Below are 16,815 nucleotides of genomic sequence, written 5' to 3' on the forward strand. Positions count from 1 at the left end.
TGTGAATGATTCCTCCAGGAAAACCACTGTATTAAACTCTGAGAGGTTCTAGGCTATATTGCTATATGTAATACATGTATGTAACTCCTCAGGGTACACAAAGCCAGGAGTACCTGATTGGGTCTATAGGTGTGAGTGGGAAAACCAAGTGGGATGTCCTGGATGGGGTTATCCGACGCCTCTTTAAAGTAAGCAGAAATCATTTGTCCACATGACAGATGTTCCTTACTGAGCTTGCTGTAGTTTGTAAGAGGACTAGCTTGTGTAATAAATCATCTCAGTAATGAATCTGTGCAAATTAAAGCTCCTGTTGTCATCGTTGATTTCATATTTAAATGACTTAAAAAAAAAAAGCCCTCACAACACAGAGAGATTTGTAAACTTGGCTGATTGTGCAGTTGTTAAAGTTCCACTGTTCACCCTCGCTGCAGGAGTATGTGTTCCGCGTGGATCCTCTGACCAGCCTGGGTCTCAGCTCAGACAGCATTGTCTGCTACAGGATGGGTGAGGTGATTCGCTCCCACGCCTCTGAAGTGCCCGAGCTGCTGCCCTGCGGCTACCTGGTGGGTGGCAACAACATCATCAAGGTCAACCTTAAAGGTGAGTCAGCTGGGACGTTTTATTTGTGGATTATAGATTTTGTAGTAATGCAATGCAGAAAATATGCAGACCTGGTAACAATAACGTAAACTTGAGCCTCATTTTCCAGTCTGCTGTATAATATTCATATTTTCCTTTCCTCTTTCCTTCCTTGTTCATTACAGGTGTTAAGGAGAACAGCATAGACAGTCTCGTGTTTGACACTCTCATCCCGAAGCCCATCATCCAGCGATATCTCAACCTGTTGATGGAGCACCGTCGGATCATCCTCTCAGGACCCAGTGGCACCGGTAAATCCTTTCTGGCTGCCAAACTGGCTGAGTACATCATTTCCCACATGGGGCAGGAAGTGACGGAGCACAATGTGGCCAGCTTTAATGTCGACCAGAATTCCAGCAAGGTATGAAGAACAAGATTTTTTTTTTTTAGCTTATCAAGGCTACAAAGTCAAGCTCAGTCACGATTGTGGCAGATCAGCTACCTGCCTATCAGGAAAAACTGATATAGGTAGCACTATTTAAGCTGCTTTAGCCTGTCCACTGTTGCTGCCCACCTCCTCCTTTCATACTGACCCCATCAATCTGTTGTCATCAATGCCTGCTCCATTTTTGCTGCGTTTACTGAATGCTGTTTCTGACCAGTCACAAGTCATTATAATTCATAATTTAAGCATAAAAGTTTATCCAGAAGGGTAGAAAGGCTATTACATACAGATTTGATAGTGGCGCATGTCATATGGATTTTATACAGAAATATGAGGACTTGTTACATTGCATTTAAAAATTGTCCAATTAGTGTTATATCACAAATGAATTAATATTTTTGTTCCACACAGGACCTGCGTCAGTACCTATCAACCCTGGCTGAGCAGTGTAACTCTGAGGACACGGACACAGAGCTCCCCACTGTGGTCATCCTGGACAACCTCCACCATATCGGCTCCCTCAGCGACATTTTCAATGGCTTTCTCAACTGCAAGTATCACAAATGGTGAGCCAGAAACTTTCCTCTCCTCTATGCTGAAACGCCTTGCAGGGACAAGTCCTACTGTCGCTCACAGCTCTAGTCAGGTCAAGTCCATTTTATTTTCACAGCCTAAATTCAGATGTCACAAGTTTTGCCTCTCAGCATTTTTAGTCTGTTCAGCTTCTGTTCTTGAAAGCTGGATTCAAATATGGGAAGAAAAAAACTTTCATAGGCAAAAGGAAAGAACAGCTTTGTAGCATGCTCGTGCCCACTCAAGTCAAGTTGTAAACTCACTATAATAACATATCTAAATGTTATGTATTAAAAACTCTGCATTTTTCTCTCGGTTAAGCACTCTAAGTAATCGCATGTGTTTGTCTGTCCAGCCCTTACGTTATTGGGACCATGAATCAGGGGGTGTCTTCGTCTCCTAACCTCGAGCTGCATCACAACTTCAGGTTTGACACATTTGGCTCTGTTATTCTTTGTGTAACATTGCTTATTCACTTGTATACCTTACTTTTATTGTGTTGTGTTTAAAAGCTCCTTCAGTTCTCCAAAAGAGAAATGATTTGTACTTTTACTTGTCCTCCTGCCGAGCTTTGGATCTGTTTGGTTGCAATACTCTGTGTCTCAGAGATCATAAATAAATTCTTCCACAGGGAGTGCTCTAATTATGTCTCCTGGATAATTAGCCCTGTTAAATGAGAATTAATAGGCTGTGATGCCTGTTCTGAGTGAGGACCATTTCTGCTTGGCATGTTTGACTAGTTGATGATTGGACAAATACAATATGATTAGAAAGAGATTAACATGAGCCAGAAATTAATTTAATATGACTCTATTATAGTTACACAGAATGGGATCCAAACTGTGATGGAAGAAACGCTATCACATCATGTTTAAACTGAGATGTTTTGATGAGAAATTTGATTTGATGTTGAGCTGATTGATTTGTTTCTGTGCTTTTGTTTGGCCATTGATCATCTGTCCTATCATAGGTGGGTGCTGTGCACCAACCACACTGAACCAGTCAAAGGTTTCCTGGGGCGCTTCCTACGGCGGAAGCTGATTGAGACAGAGATTGATAAGAATATGCGCAGCAATGACCTGATTAAGATCATTGACTGGATCCCCAAAACCTGGCAGCACCTCAACAGCTTCCTGGAGGCACACAGCTCCTCCGATGTTACCATAGGTCAGGTGTCACACACACAAACAAAAACACACACACTAGTGTGTGTGCTGTTTGTCTAACACTGTGTGAATGTGTGTGTGAATGGGTGGATGACAGGTTGTGTAAAGCGCTTTGGGGTCCTTAGGGACTAGAAAAGCGCTATACAAATACAGGCCATTTACCATTTACCATAACACTGAAATCTCTGTTGTGCCTTATTTTAGCTCTTATCTGTCTCAGTGCACAGTAATATAAAGTTTTTCTGTATGTCGTCTCTTCGGCAGCTCATTAGTTTTAACTGTGCACCATGTCACTGATCTTTGCTTCACTCATCATCCTCTTTCTCTTTTTTGTCCCTACAGGCCCTCGTCTGTTCCTGTCCTGTCCCATGGATGTAGAGGGTTCTCGGGTTTGGTTCACTGACCTGTGGAACTACTCCCTGGTGCCCTACCTGCTGGAGGCTGTCAGGGAAGGACTGCAGGTAGGACCTGATAAAACATAACTGTGTGGTTTCACCAATAAATCTTTTTACAGCATAATGCTAGAAATAAAAAAAGAACATTAAAGTGACACATTTTTTCAGGTTAGTATATAACAGCATCTAATAAAATCCAAACAAAAGGAAGTATGCAGTAAAATAAAGCCTTAACACATCTGCACTGCTGCCTCATTAACTGCACAAGTTTTAATGTGTGCCATTGTCTGTGTGAATGAATGCTGGCTGCTACTGTGAGAGAAAATGCTGAGATCAAATTTCAACATTTTTAACCCTGCATAACAGGATTTTAGCAGTATTTCTATTACAAAGGACACATTAGTCCAGATGAAATTAGCGGTGTTAAAACACTTCTACGCTTTTACTTTCATCTAAGGGGGTTCTCGTTCTGCCGGACCATTTTGTCATGCACCATAGGGCTGGCATGAATGTTAAAATGGCATGAGACGAGAAATAAAACTGAGAAAGAAATTATCATCACCACAGTGTCTGATTTTTATGTCACTTCACACAATGCTAAAAAAAATTGTAGGTTAGAGTGGCAAACTGTTTTAGTCTCTGTGACCATAAATTTTTACCATCATAAGATTAGAACAACAGTGTTTTATTAAAAAAGAAAGCTTGATTGACCTCTCTCCCTTTTCTGCCTTTCTTGCAGCTGTACGGCAAAAGAGCTGCATGGGAAGATCCATCCAAGTGGGTGAATGACACATATCCATGGAACGCCGCCTCACTGCAGCAGGACGGGCAGTCGCTGCTCCAGCTGAGGCCGGAGGACGTGGGATATGATGGATACAGCTCGTCCAAGGAGGGCGCCTCATCCAAGCAAGTGTCTCAGAGTGACACTGAGGGAGACCCACTGGTGAGGAACAAAAGACAAAGGATGTTCTCAGAGTTTTTTAAGTGACTAAGAATTAAAAGAGCAAACATGAATGCTGAGAAAGCTGATGGAGCAAGTTCTTTGTAGAGCATGAATGTTCACGTCAATGCTGCGGGCCACTGCTCAGGCAGTGTTTGGGTGTTGTTGACGTGGCCTTATAAAGAGGTACAGACTCATGGGACTGAAAATTATTACCAGCGGCTGTTGATAACCTGCAGGTTGCATTTTGTCAATACTTGATTTCTAACAAATGAATGAACACGTCGTTTACATTGGCACCAGAACAAAATGAAAATGAAAAAAGCTAAGTGGGCTGATAGCATCGATGCTGACGCTGGTGTTGGTATCAGATCAATGCCATCATAGCAGTATCGATACTTTATTTCTGTCCTGTAAGTACAGAAAAATATTTTTTGGGAAATGAAAAAATACACCTCAGACATGCACTATGGAAAATGCTTTTTTTCCTGTTTTATTTATTTTATTCTATTTTATTTATAGCCCATATGTGTATTATGACAATATGTTTGCATTTGTTTACTGATGATGTAACTTATTTATAAATCATGACAAACTGCTGTCTCTAAGCTGTATGAGTTAAAAGTATCAGTGTCAGTAGTAGCCATACTGGTCCTGGATCTACTTGGTATCAGACTGATACTATTTGCAGTACCACACAGCACTATTAGAAAAGAAGGACAGGTTGAGAAGAGAATGCTCCTCAGTACCACAGTGACCCACCCACACACACACCAGATGCTTAACGTGACGGAGGGTTGGAAGACGAGGCAGGAAATGGTGGAAAGAGAGAATTCATAATCATTATTGCAGCCCAAAAGGATATAAAGACTAGTCACCCAAAATCAACTGGCTTGATTTAATAAATGTGTGTGTGTGTCCACGTGTGAGCATTTGGAGCGCAGGTGTGCCACAGCTCATTTCAGGAACACTTGAAGTGACGCGCCAGATGCAGCAACACTCCTGCATTATTTAGACCATTAGCTCTATTGCAGGGATGAAAAGTGCTGCTGTTTTATTGCGGGCTATTTAGCACAAGGTTTTCTGTTGGGTTTTAATCTCAGATACGAACCTGTAATGTTTCATAACTTCATCTTGCACATTTGCAATGCTATGGTGTCTACAAACACTATGTGTACTATGTGCCACCTTTGTGGTAGTTACCATTACAGTATCTCTTGAGCACATTTTGCCATGGTAATGGAGACTGACTCACAAGGTATAAAATAAAAACAGGAGCCACAAGCTTAGAGTTGCGTAAAATTCTTGATTGATTTTGTGAAATCTGCTTTTGAATATTAGCAACAGTAAATCCTAACTGTAGTAATCATTTGGAGAGTCCTCAGATTTATCTTGTAAACTCTTGGCAAATGTGCTGATCACCAGGGTAGGAATTATCACACTCATCAGAGCACGATCAAACCTGTACGCCAACAGTAGAGCCCTGCTAAAGTTATGAAATGCTGAGGTTTTCCTGCTTTGAGTGTCTCTAGTTTTCCATTCCATTCTAACTCTGCATTATGTTGCAGATGAACATGCTGCTACGGCTGCAGGAGGCAGCAAACTACTCCAGCACGCAGAGCTGCGACAGTGACAGCACCAGTCACCATGACGACCAGCTAGACTCTTCACTGGAGTCAGCACTATGAGAGCAAGAGATACTGATCCCCTAACCCGCACCCCTTGGACCTCCCAGAACCTGGGAACTATCAAACCCCCATCACTACCGGACACCCCTATAGTTAGCAAATGATATATGAAAAGTTTTATTATCCAAAATGATTTACCCAACATTTGAGAGAGAAAAAAGCCTATTTTTACACAGCGATGGTGCAATATTAAATCAGATTATTTTATGTCTTAAAGATGTGTCTTCAACTTGGTCCCCGGTGATCAAAAAGGTAAACGACAATATGCGTAAGATCGAATCTATTTTACTGACATCGGATAGTGTTCGCCAGTCATTTTTAATGGATGTGTAACATTTGAAGAATACAACTTTTCATATATATTATAGGTTTTAGTGTGTCTGATAAGGAACATCACACTTTGTTCACACTTTTCATTTTGGGTGTGAGAAAATGAAAGAAGTTCAGCGTGATCAAACTGGATTTTTTGTTATCTAGTTATATTTTCAGGTGTTTACATTTAGGGTCGGGTTTTGTTGTGTATGTCTTTCCTTGTTTACAGAGGTGCTTCTCACAGACACACACTCAAATGAATGCACTTGCACACAGGCAGCAGGAGGAGACTCTCTGTTAATGAAAGCTTTTAAAAGTTCAGGCCATCATTTAATCTACAGTCCAGCCTGCCACAGTGTCCTTGAGCAAAGTACCATATCTCCACTTCTGACTACCCTGATCTCTTACACTATCTTTCAGGTGATGTAATGCTCTCTAGTGGCCACAGGCTGTTTTACATCCATTGTGTTTACACACAAATCATCAGGTTTCAGTAAAAGTTATTTATGGTCAACCAAACCTGCTCCTTACTGGGTAGATTTTGTTCACCGCTGTACCATTTTTAAAAAAATATCTTTGCTTTTTGTGAACATGACGAGGGTGTAGCTAATATTGGAGCATACTAACACACTCTGCTGCCCTCAGCTCAGTCACTAGTTGAGCCTCGTGGTGCTGGTCTCCTGCCCTGAACGTTGTCGGCGTCAGGCACTGCCAAGCCGCTCCTCGCCCCCCCCCCCATGCCGACAACAAGCACAACGAAAGCGCATTGTCTGTGTGTGTGTGTGTGATCCAGTCTCACTACTACTGTGAAGAAAAAAATTGAAAAGTGCCAACGTTTCGTTTCGATTTGACTGCCAAATGTAAACACAATGCAGAGCCGAACATGGTTGTAGAAGTCTACATTACGCTGTTCTTGGCCTGCTGTCAATGTTTGGATGAAATGTACCGTGAAGAGAGCAGACAGCGCCCTCTGTGGATTGTAACAGGAGTAACCAGGTATTTTTGGCAGTCTGCACAGGGTTTGGTGCAATGTAGGCTGACCCTGAGTTCAGTAATACCTAACAGAGTAGCGTGGTATTCTGCGGCCCTCATTAGAAATTCTTTTTTGACATGTGCTTCGGTTTCTACCCGTGAGGTACCCGAAAGGAATCCAAATTGTCGCATCCGTATACAAGTTAACCAGATCAGTCAAAGAGCTGAATAGGGGAACAATGATATTGGTGCTTTCTCCACTGCCTTAAATGTTCAAAAGTTTTTTTTCAAGCATCTTCTGGTGAGAAGACGAGATAGTATTGATATGCTTCCTGCTATGTCAAAGATGCTGCTTGCAGTGGGACAAACAGCCACTTTTGTTTGTTTTCCCTCCCTTTCCCTCTAAAGCACCCTTTCTCCTTTCTGACAGTTAGATTATAAAAGAGTGAATAGTGTATTTGAATTTGACCAATATTGTATGAACATTTAAAAAAGTATATAATAGAGGGGTTGGGATATTTTTTTAAGTTGTTGTTTTGTGCCCAGTTGAGCTGGGCTCACTTGAACTGATAGGAGCACAACCAAACTGTTTCAGGTGTTCTTGCCTGATGAGCATGTCTTGAACCTTTTTAAAGGGGATGCATTATGAGGAGACCTTTACCTTTATGTATGCGTGTATTGGACGGAAGCCATTTAGATTTTTGATTGTCCTCTCTTTGTTTATCGAGTGGGTTGGTTTTGCACACTTTGAGGTTGGGTTGGGTTGTAAATACTTAAGTCTTGCACAGTGAATCAAAGATGCATTCTGCCCTGTCGATGTTCCAATATGCTTAACCCGCCGAATAAATTATTGTACTTTGAAAACAGAGAGAAAAAAAAAGAAATGCAAAATTTAACACGCTGTCAGAAACAGGTGTGTGTCTTGTGGTGATTGGATGTTGTGCCTATGCAGGAGGCATACAGTGTACAGTAAGAAACAGCTTTTTTTTAACTCACTAAAATCACAAAAGGAGAAGAAAAAAAATAGGCACTTACTCCAGTATTCCTCATCCTGCCATAATATTTCTGGATCTTAGGAATCCCAGTTGTTCATTAGAAACACTTCCCCTCTGGACATTTTAACTGAAGCTTACCGCCATGTTAGGCTTGCTAGTTGGCCGAGGCACCGAAGCTGATCTGACACCGTACTGTAAACATTTACCAACAACCAACAGGTGCTACTGGTCAGAGCTCACCAGAGACCAAGAAGTCATGTTGTCACAACCTCAGGACAATTCTATCCTCTACAATCCTACCTGTGTTCAGCTTCACGCGTGTCTCCGCAGCCAAGTTGTTGATGGTCCGCACATTCTTTTGGCAAAGGGGTGTAGTTGCATGCTAAAGGGGTGGTTGCTCCTTACCTAGACTTACACCCGCATATCAAACCTATCTACACTCCTGTTAACAGTGTACACCATGGTGACATTTTCCCCACTTAACACTTTGCAGTTACATCTCAGTTGAAAACCATAGCATTTACTCTGGTTTGAGAGAACGTTTTCTTCTTTTTGGGTGAAACATTTGTCCTTAAATGTTTTATATTTTGTACATTTGTATGTAACATATCATGTAAATAGACAGAGACAGTGATTTACCTCATCTGGAGGATTTTGTAGTCTTTGTAAAGCCCTAATAAATGGTATTTGGTGTCACACAGGCAAAAACGGTCTTTTGTGTTCATTTTATTTTATTCATGTCTCTTAGAATGATAAGAATTAAAAGAAAAATATAAATAAAAAAAACATGTTCAAGTGAAAGTAAGGAATATGAAACACATTTTACTTAGAATCAGATCAGTATATACTAATTCCAACAAAGATGGTGCTAGATGTGGCATTAACTCTAAAGAGTTTTACATGCAGGACGTTCTGCTGATGATATCAATTGCGTGTATGTTATATGCTTTGGATGCAGTCTGGAGTTTGGTTTGTAGGAAGAGTTTTTACAGTCCAATACAAAAGATGCACCTAACAAGATTATAAGATGACAACTATGGAATGATTCTTATATAGCACTTTTCTACTGTCCCAGAGTACTGACGGCGCTCTATACAACATGCCACATTCACCCATTTACACAACCACTTTCACTGTACTTAGTGCTACTACATTCACACTCCGATGGATGAATTGGAGAGCAACTTGGGGTTAGTATTTTGCCCAAGGATACTTGACATGCAGACTGGAGGAGCCAATGATCGAACCACCAGCCTTCCAATCAGTAGGTGACCTGCTCCACCTCCTGAGCTACAGCCACCCTGAAACTGAGAAGGATTTTTCAGTTTCTGGTGTGTCAAAGAAGGCCAGAGAAGTAACATGCTTATAATTAGGTGCTGTCCATTGAAAATATAATTGATTGAATGTCACAAATATTAGCTGTAAGAGTGCAGTAAAACTAGGTGAAAATACCATGTCACCCGACCAGTCACATGAGGTGGCCTAATCCTAAAATGTTTGTGATTTTTTTTTTTTTAGCATCTAGCGCTTGCTATATGAAATACATTGTTCAAAGGGGGGGAAACAGATCTATACACGCAGGAGTAGACGAAATGAGGTGATAATATTCAGTAACCAATCGTTGTTGCAAAGGTGTGATTTTATTTTGAAGGATTATCGTGTTCTCTTCCAGGAGCGCGAGACTGAAGCCATAGCAAACATGGCACCCGGCACGACTCCTGTAACGGAGTCAGAGGAAGATCTTAAAATCTTTAAATCTAAAGGAGCTCCGATATCTTTACCGAAACATTCCTACTGGTTTGACTTCTGGGCTTTCGTGGTCTTTGATTTCGTGTTATTCCTCGTCGTGTATTTCTTAGTCCCTTAAAAGGTAAGAATGAGTGCGCCTGGAAGTTTCCAGCTAAAAGTGGGTGGCTACGGATGTTATCTAACTTTTTTTGTCCCACAGCTGCCGAGCCTGATATAAAAATGGGATTTAAATAGCGCTAATTTGAAACAAACAGTTTTAAAGTTAGTATTGATGCAGCTGTATCATAAATACCATTCTGAGAGCTCATATTCAGTGGTTAGCCAGCTGGTATCAAGATTCAAGATCACTTCCTTGGATCTAGTATTAGCTATGCAACGTTTGCCTGAAAGGTCTTCAATTTACAATGTAAATTGTACTATTTTTAAGAATTTACACTCTACACTTCCTGTGTAGGGTGGGCCGTTATCGCTCTAGAAAAGTCATGTGCCTGTCTTCGCTAATTTTGATGCAATAATTTAACGTCATGCTTTTATGTGCTTTTCGAAGTGCATGATACGAGATATCCGGTGTAGAAGCGCAGTGACTTTTCCCCGTTACTAATTTTCTTCTGTTATCGGCTCCTCGTTTTGTCCAATCAGCCCTCCATATCCAAAATCTATTTCTATTACTGCTACACTGAGACACGAACAGCTAATTCTCCAGTTTGAGATGCTGGAAATGTTATTGATTAGAATGTATAGATGTGTAGTATTTGTGATTATGCATTTGTGTTCCCTGTGTTAGAACTTTGTTTTCAAAGTACTTCTCTTTGTTAAAGGTTGGTTCCAGGACTTTGGAGCTTGAAGATGCAGAGTGCTCGCCCTGCCCTGCCCTTGGAAATGCTAACTCTGCTTTGAATCTAACACCATGTGATTGGATGTCGTACATCATTTGGCTGCATAACAAACATCTGAACTACAGAGCTGCTGTGACTGGACTATCCTCTTTAATGCGTGGAATCAGTTTTTCTGTGGGGGCGAGAAACATTTCAAGTGCTGTATTGTTGAAAAGTCACAATGATGTCATCAGGACTTACAAAATGCTTTGACCAGAAAGTTACTAAGACACTTTAAGTGTTGTTACTGTCAGTTGTTAAGTAGTTTTATTAACCCATGTTTTATTAATAATGTTTAATTTTCTGGCTTCTTCCTAGTGTTTTGGTTTTGTTTCCATGTTTTCCTGATCATCACCTGTAAATAAATCTGACATCTCCAAATGAATGTATTGTCATATCAAGCTATGCGATCAATAGGTGTGGGACCCATATGGACACCAGAAGATTAGCGTCCACCTTCACTCGTGAAAGAACAATGCTGTGTTGGGAGAAATACTAGAATGCCAAAGTCATGGAAATTTGCACTTGGAAAACACTTCAAATAAAGTTTTTTGTCTACTTGGTAAATTACAACATTCTGTTATCTGTTGGATGAACTTCTCATTTATCAGCATCACATCTGTTATTAGGATCTGAGTTCAGTGTTAGGTTCTTATACCACTGGCAGTGACTGCACTTTTGAGACCCATAAAGCGCAACTGTTTAGCTAATGACTTAAATGTTTTGAATTAACCGGGGCTGCTTTTTTTTTTCTTTACACTTTTGGGCACTTGTTAATGCTTTTATTTTGGAAATCACACATTGGCCCACGTGTTTCCGCTTTGCGTTAGGGCTAATAGCAAATTAATTGCTGGTTGCAGCTTTCTAGTGACTTTTTTAAAGGAATTCTTGTAGTTTGCGTTATGGAAAGCGGTCCAGTTGAGAGCACAGGTCCGTGTCACAGCAGCGTTCATTGGTACCGCGAGCCAGGCCGCCCATGTGTGTGCGCGTTAGCTCCTCGCCGCGGCTAAATGCAGTGATTCTAGTTAGCTATGCTAATGTAAACATGGAAAACTTAATGGGTTAACCGTTAATACTTAGGTTCATACAATATGTTCACTGTATTCGTGTTGTTTTTTTAAGTAAATTTGTTCTTAGTGTTATGATTTTAAGTTAGTTAATCTGTTTTTAGCTAATTTAACTGGGCTATATTCAAATACTGTTCAACATGACTAAATTTCTATTTCTGATATATTGTGTGAGTAATTAAATATACTTTCAATAAATGGCAACATTAAGCTATCTTGGAAATGTTTGTAAATATTTTGAAATAACTGGGAATTTTTAATCGATTGCTTGTAATATGTGGCCATAAATTCACCTGAGTCCCAATTATAGAAACAGTACTTTTGTACTCTCAAAAGGTTATTGGACTGTTTTGCCAACAAGTTCAACTTTTATCTCGAAAAACAGGTTGGATGTTTTATATTATTTTTTGCAATCCCGACATGTGTTACAGTGCTGCTTTGGAGAGCAGTGTTTTAATCTAGGCAGCACCCTGAAAAACACCCATTTTTTCCCACCTTCATGCATCTCTCTGATGTTTCTTTAAGTTCCTGTGAAATATTTTGTTGAGGCTTACGTGGCTCACAACGTCTTGAGAAGACTAGACTTCATCTATACTCACAGTAGCTTAGCAGCACCTGTGCACCAGCGGGTTCACAGATGATTTTCTTGTAACTTTGTCTCTTGGTGCTAAATTATAAAGATGGTTTGCCGAGCTGTCACAAGAGGACATCTGACTTTCCAAAAAAGACATAACTCTGTCCACTGTGTGTGTTTAATCAGATATATTCCTGCCGTTGTCATCCCTAAGACTGCTGATCCCTCCTATGCGGCTGATTTCTGCAGCCATGTGGCAGGTGGCTCAACGGAGGGATGTTCTCGACTATGAAAAGCTTGATGAATTTGTGACACTGGTCACAGCATCAGTTCCGGACCTGCTCAATCCGAAGCAACGAGGAAAACTGCTGCTTCGGCTGCGAGCCAGAGTGAGTCAGTAGGTGCACAGAAATGCATTCCACTCCACAAGTGGGTAATCCAGTGACAGTAGCTGAATGAATACCTTCCTGTTGCTTCAGGTTATACTTGAGCTGTGCAGAAATGAGGAAACAGCCAACATCCTGTGTGTACAGCCTCACCTAGAGCGAATCCACCCACCGGGATACACAGGAGTAAGTGTTAGCACCATTTTGAACAAGTCCAAAGTCCAGGTCCAAAGTTGTGTTACTGTTAAAAGTTCAGTGAGTGAAGACCTTGCAGAGGAAACATTTCATCTGAACTCACCTCTAAATCCAGCATCAGAAGTCTGATAACAAACTGTGAAAGGCGATACATTTTGGAAACAGGCATAGTCTGTTGGTAGAGTTAAAATAGAGCTTTCTGAATGCAATGAGCAAAGCTGCGTTCAGAGACAACATATTTTATCAGTATTACCAGTAATGTAGCTGCGGTGGATTGATCACATTCAGGGCTTGTGTTGCTGTTAGTGTCATGTGGAACGTTTTACTGGTTGTGAGAGGTATGGATTAGTTTAATCTGCATATTCTGTAGAGAGGGAGAATGGCTTCTAAAACAGAATAATGATTCTAATCACCCATTAAATATGCAGTGGATGATCAAATATAAATGTTAGCTTTCCAAGATCATTTTTCATCCTTTATCATTATTGTTGGTCTGATAGTGACAAAGATCTCAGTTGTAATGATTTCTTTCAGAGTGGGGATGCAGAGGTGGATGCAGAAGAGGCCATCTTTGTGGAGCTAACCCAAACACTCCTGAAAGACCCAGCAGAGAGGGAACATTTTTACCAGGCAAATGCTCTTAGATGTAGCCAATCCATGTATTTCTTATCTTCTTCCTTTTAACTTTTTTTTGTATTACTAGCTGTTAATGTTTGTTCTTCTCAGGAGGTTTTCCCCACAGAATATGGCCTCAGCTATGATGCGGACATGCAGCTGCTTGTGTGGGAGTTTCTCTCCAAATTAGAAAGACTTCTGCCGGTGCCAGACCTCGGTCAGGTAGGCCTACGTGAAAGCGTAATATTGGCCATATAAGATTCATTATTATTATAAAATACTGTTCTATACATCAAACACTGTTGAATGGTTGGGCAGCAGTCACCAAAGGTACTGAAGATGAGTAACAGTATTAGTAGTTTGTGCATGTAGTATTAAAGATATACATACATTTTTCCTATCTTTAGCCTTTTCAGTGTTTGTTTTTTCTTCTTAGTTTTCAACTACTCAGCAGTTAATCAAGTATTTTTTTTCATTGTTTGGTCGATTAAGAAATTAATTACCAGGAACCTCCCTGATTTTCACCAGCATTCACTGGATTTTACACGTTTGAATTTGTACCCACAGGGTGAAAACTGTCAGTGCACAGCTCTGCTGTAAAAGTGTTGCATTTAGTTGCAGTTGGCTGATTGTTAGTAGGACTGTGTCTTCACTCAGTACTCCCCAAGACTTCACTGACTCACCTGAATGAATATCACATTGAAGGATTACTGTTTTAACACACTGTGATCTTTCAACAAAGATCCAGTCTGTAAGTAAACAGGGACAGAACAGGTTTCCCAAGAAGCCAGGTAAAAAACCAACAGCCAGAGTGAAAGCAGTCCAGTGATACATGAGAAGATGATCTTGAAGGTGAGATTGGGCAAATTTCAATCAGATAAAGTTATTTTATATTAGTGAGCTGGTTCCCGAGACTATTTGGTCACGTCTCATATTTAATCACCATTCCCCCTCCTTCTCTTCAAAACAGTTGTCTTTTGGAATTTAAACTTCTTCAGACTGAATCTTTTTTTTCCATAATCAAACAGACTGTTTCCTGGCTTACCTCTGCCCCCTCTGTGCTGAAGGACTGCTTGCAGGTGTTCTCCAATCCCAGTGACCTCAAGTCTCTCCTGCAACACCACAAATGCCTTGAGCACCTCAGCACCCAAGGTAAATCAGTTAGTCACTTTAAAGCTGTTCAAGGTTTGCTGTCTCACTTTTAATAACTGTCATTTAAAGTTTTAGATGAGGCATCTACACTTTAAGGTGAGTTTTTCTCTCTTTTTTTGTTGCACATTTTAACTTTTGTGTTTCTCTGTAGGCACCACAGTGGAGATGTCCACCCAGGTCTTTGCCTGCTCAGAGTGTCCCTTCTTCCACATGCAAGAGTCCTACCTGCTGCAGCACATTGAGCACAGCCATCCTGAACAATACGCCAAACTCCAGAGGGCTGCACAGACATGTGAGACCCCCAAGAAGACGTTCCCTCCTGAGTTCCCAAAGCCCTTCCCCATCCACAACAGGCCCGACCCACACACATGCCAGGAGTGCGGCAAAACGTTCACGCGGGTCTCGGACGTGACTCGTCACCAGCGGACCCACACGGGCGAGCGCCCGTACACCTGTGAGGAGTGTCGGAAGGGCTTCAAGAACTCTTGGGATCTGACCAGACATCAGCGCATCCACACTGGAGAGCGCCCCTTCCTTTGCTCTCATTGTGGCAAACGGTTCACTCAGATGGGGCTGCTCAAACTGCATTCTGAGCGAACAGCTTGTGGCCAGACCTGCAACCCTCAGCTAGACCTAACAACAGAGGTGGTGGTGACAGAGGTGGTGTCAGAGAAGGGGGGCGGTCAGTATAAATGCCAGAAATGTGGTGAGAGCTTTAGCAGCATCCTGGATCGACTGAGGCACAGGCAGAGGCACATCGTAAGGCGTCAGTACAAATGTCCCATGTGTGAGAAGATCTACGGCCGAGCCTCGGACCTGAAGAGACACCAGATGAAGCACACAGGTGAGCGGCCATTTCCATGCAAGTGCGGGAAAAGCTTCACCCACATGTGGCTTCTGAATAAGCACCAGCAGACCCACAGCAGAGAGCGTCCCCACCCCTGTGCAGAGTGCGGAAAGAGCTTCACGCAGCTTCAGATCCTTAACAGGCACCTCCTGACTCACAATGGCCAGCGGCCTTTCCAGTGCTCATACTGTGAGAAGAGCTTCACCCAGCTGGCCAGCCTCACACGCCACGAGAGAATCCACACAGGGGAGCGGCCATACCTCTGCACCACCTGCCAGAAGTCCTTTCTCACTCACGGAGAGCTTGTGAGGCACCAGCGCATCCACAGCAACTTCCGGCCCTTCAGCTGTCCTCAGTGCCCGAAGAGCTTTAAAACCAAGCGCGCTCAGAGTGAACACTTCCACAGCCACATAGGCGAGCACCCGTTCGAATGCGGCCGCTGCGGAAAGAGGTTCTCCAAGTCCACCTCGCTCGTCCGACATAACCTGACTCACACGGGGGAGCGACCACACTCATGCTCCCAGTGTGGGAAAACCTTCCTGACCTCTGGGGAGCTGCTCCTGCACAAACGCACACACACTGGAGAGAGGCCGTACCCTTGCTCTTACTGTGAGAGGAGGTTCAGGTGCTCATCAGACCTCAACATACACGTACGGACTCACACCGGCGAGAAGCCACACAGCTGCGCATTCTGTAAGAAGGGCTTCTGTACGTCTACGAGGCTGAAGAGACACATGCGCACACACTCAGAGAAGGTGGATTTATTGAGTCCTTGAGCTATTGGGAGAAAATCACTTCGTTGCTCCAACATAACTGTTGTCATTTAAAATAAAAAGAGCCTTAAATTAGTTCACTGTGTGTATTTTTTTGTTTTGTTTTTTGGCACTATATTACTGTGTTTGTGCCAGGGGAGCGGATCTTTGCTGCGGACCAATTTTTGGCGCAACGTGTTTTGGGGTTTGAAAGCCACAGATAGGCAGTATTTTGAGAAAATGTATGTCAGCTGTTCCAATACTCATGACACATAAGATCACTAAGGGTTTTTGCCTACGTTGTCCTCCTCCTCTCCTGGATTGCCTGGAGCTTTCTTTAAGTGTCTTCCCAGCTTTGACAAATGGCCAGCTGGAATAACCACATTTACTCAGGGCCTTTTTGACATGGTGTTCTTCTGCTTTCCTGGCCGCTCTGTCTGTGGGGATGGTCCTGAAACATGTTTCCCACTGATGCCACTACATGGAGGATTTATGGATTTATGTTTTGGCTTATCAAGAAAACCATTTGTAATCTTTA

At 42.0% G+C, this 16,815-nt stretch overlaps 2 protein-coding genes across 9 annotated transcripts in view; both read left to right on the forward strand.

The window, feature by feature from the left end:
• Positions 1 to 8,763, forward strand: part of nav3 (neuron navigator 3) — a 415,949-nt gene extending 407,186 nt beyond the window's left edge. For all 7 annotated transcript variants that reach the window (XM_086270023.1, XM_086270024.1, XM_086270026.1 and 4 more), the window contains 9 exons: positions 93 to 188; positions 432 to 600; positions 765 to 1,000; positions 1,436 to 1,590; positions 1,953 to 2,024; positions 2,568 to 2,764; positions 3,106 to 3,224; positions 3,898 to 4,101; positions 5,667 to 8,763. In XM_086270023.1, coding sequence (XP_086126149.1) covers positions 93 to 188; positions 432 to 600; positions 765 to 1,000; positions 1,436 to 1,590; positions 1,953 to 2,024; positions 2,568 to 2,764; positions 3,106 to 3,224; positions 3,898 to 4,101; positions 5,667 to 5,786 — 1,368 coding nt within the window. In that variant the 3' untranslated portion in view covers positions 5,787 to 8,763. The remainder of the gene's footprint in view (positions 1 to 92; positions 189 to 431; positions 601 to 764; positions 1,001 to 1,435; positions 1,591 to 1,952; positions 2,025 to 2,567; positions 2,765 to 3,105; positions 3,225 to 3,897; positions 4,102 to 5,666) is intronic.
• An 838-nt stretch (positions 8,764 to 9,601) lies between these two features.
• On the forward strand, positions 9,602 to 16,582 carry LOC147309469 (uncharacterized). Of its 2 annotated transcripts, none has more exons than XM_086269253.1 (9): positions 9,602 to 9,662; positions 9,738 to 9,935; positions 10,633 to 11,619; positions 12,517 to 12,719; positions 12,810 to 12,902; positions 13,446 to 13,541; positions 13,638 to 13,748; positions 14,555 to 14,678; positions 14,830 to 16,581. In XM_086269253.1, exons 3-9 carry the CDS (start codon positions 11,592 to 11,594, stop codon positions 16,299 to 16,301), a joined length of 2,127 nt encoding a protein of 708 aa, XP_086125379.1. In that variant the 5' UTR covers positions 9,602 to 9,662; positions 9,738 to 9,935; positions 10,633 to 11,591; the 3' UTR covers positions 16,302 to 16,581. The 2 variants fall into 2 exon arrangements, with proteins under 2 accessions (XP_086125379.1, XP_086125380.1); XM_086269254.1 differs by having other exon boundaries at positions 9,604 to 9,662; positions 12,545 to 12,719; positions 14,830 to 16,582.
• The last annotated feature ends 233 nt before the right edge of the window (positions 16,583 to 16,815 follow it).

This window comes from Aulonocara sp. 'chitande type north' Nkhata Bay, linkage group LG17 (assembly GCF_057382095.1).
Source record: "Aulonocara sp. 'chitande type north' Nkhata Bay isolate Kocher_YH1m ecotype deep benthic linkage group LG17, A_spYH_male_GT1.1, whole genome shotgun sequence".
Taxonomy (NCBI): Eukaryota; Metazoa; Chordata; class Actinopteri; order Cichliformes; family Cichlidae; genus Aulonocara; species Aulonocara sp. 'chitande type north' Nkhata Bay.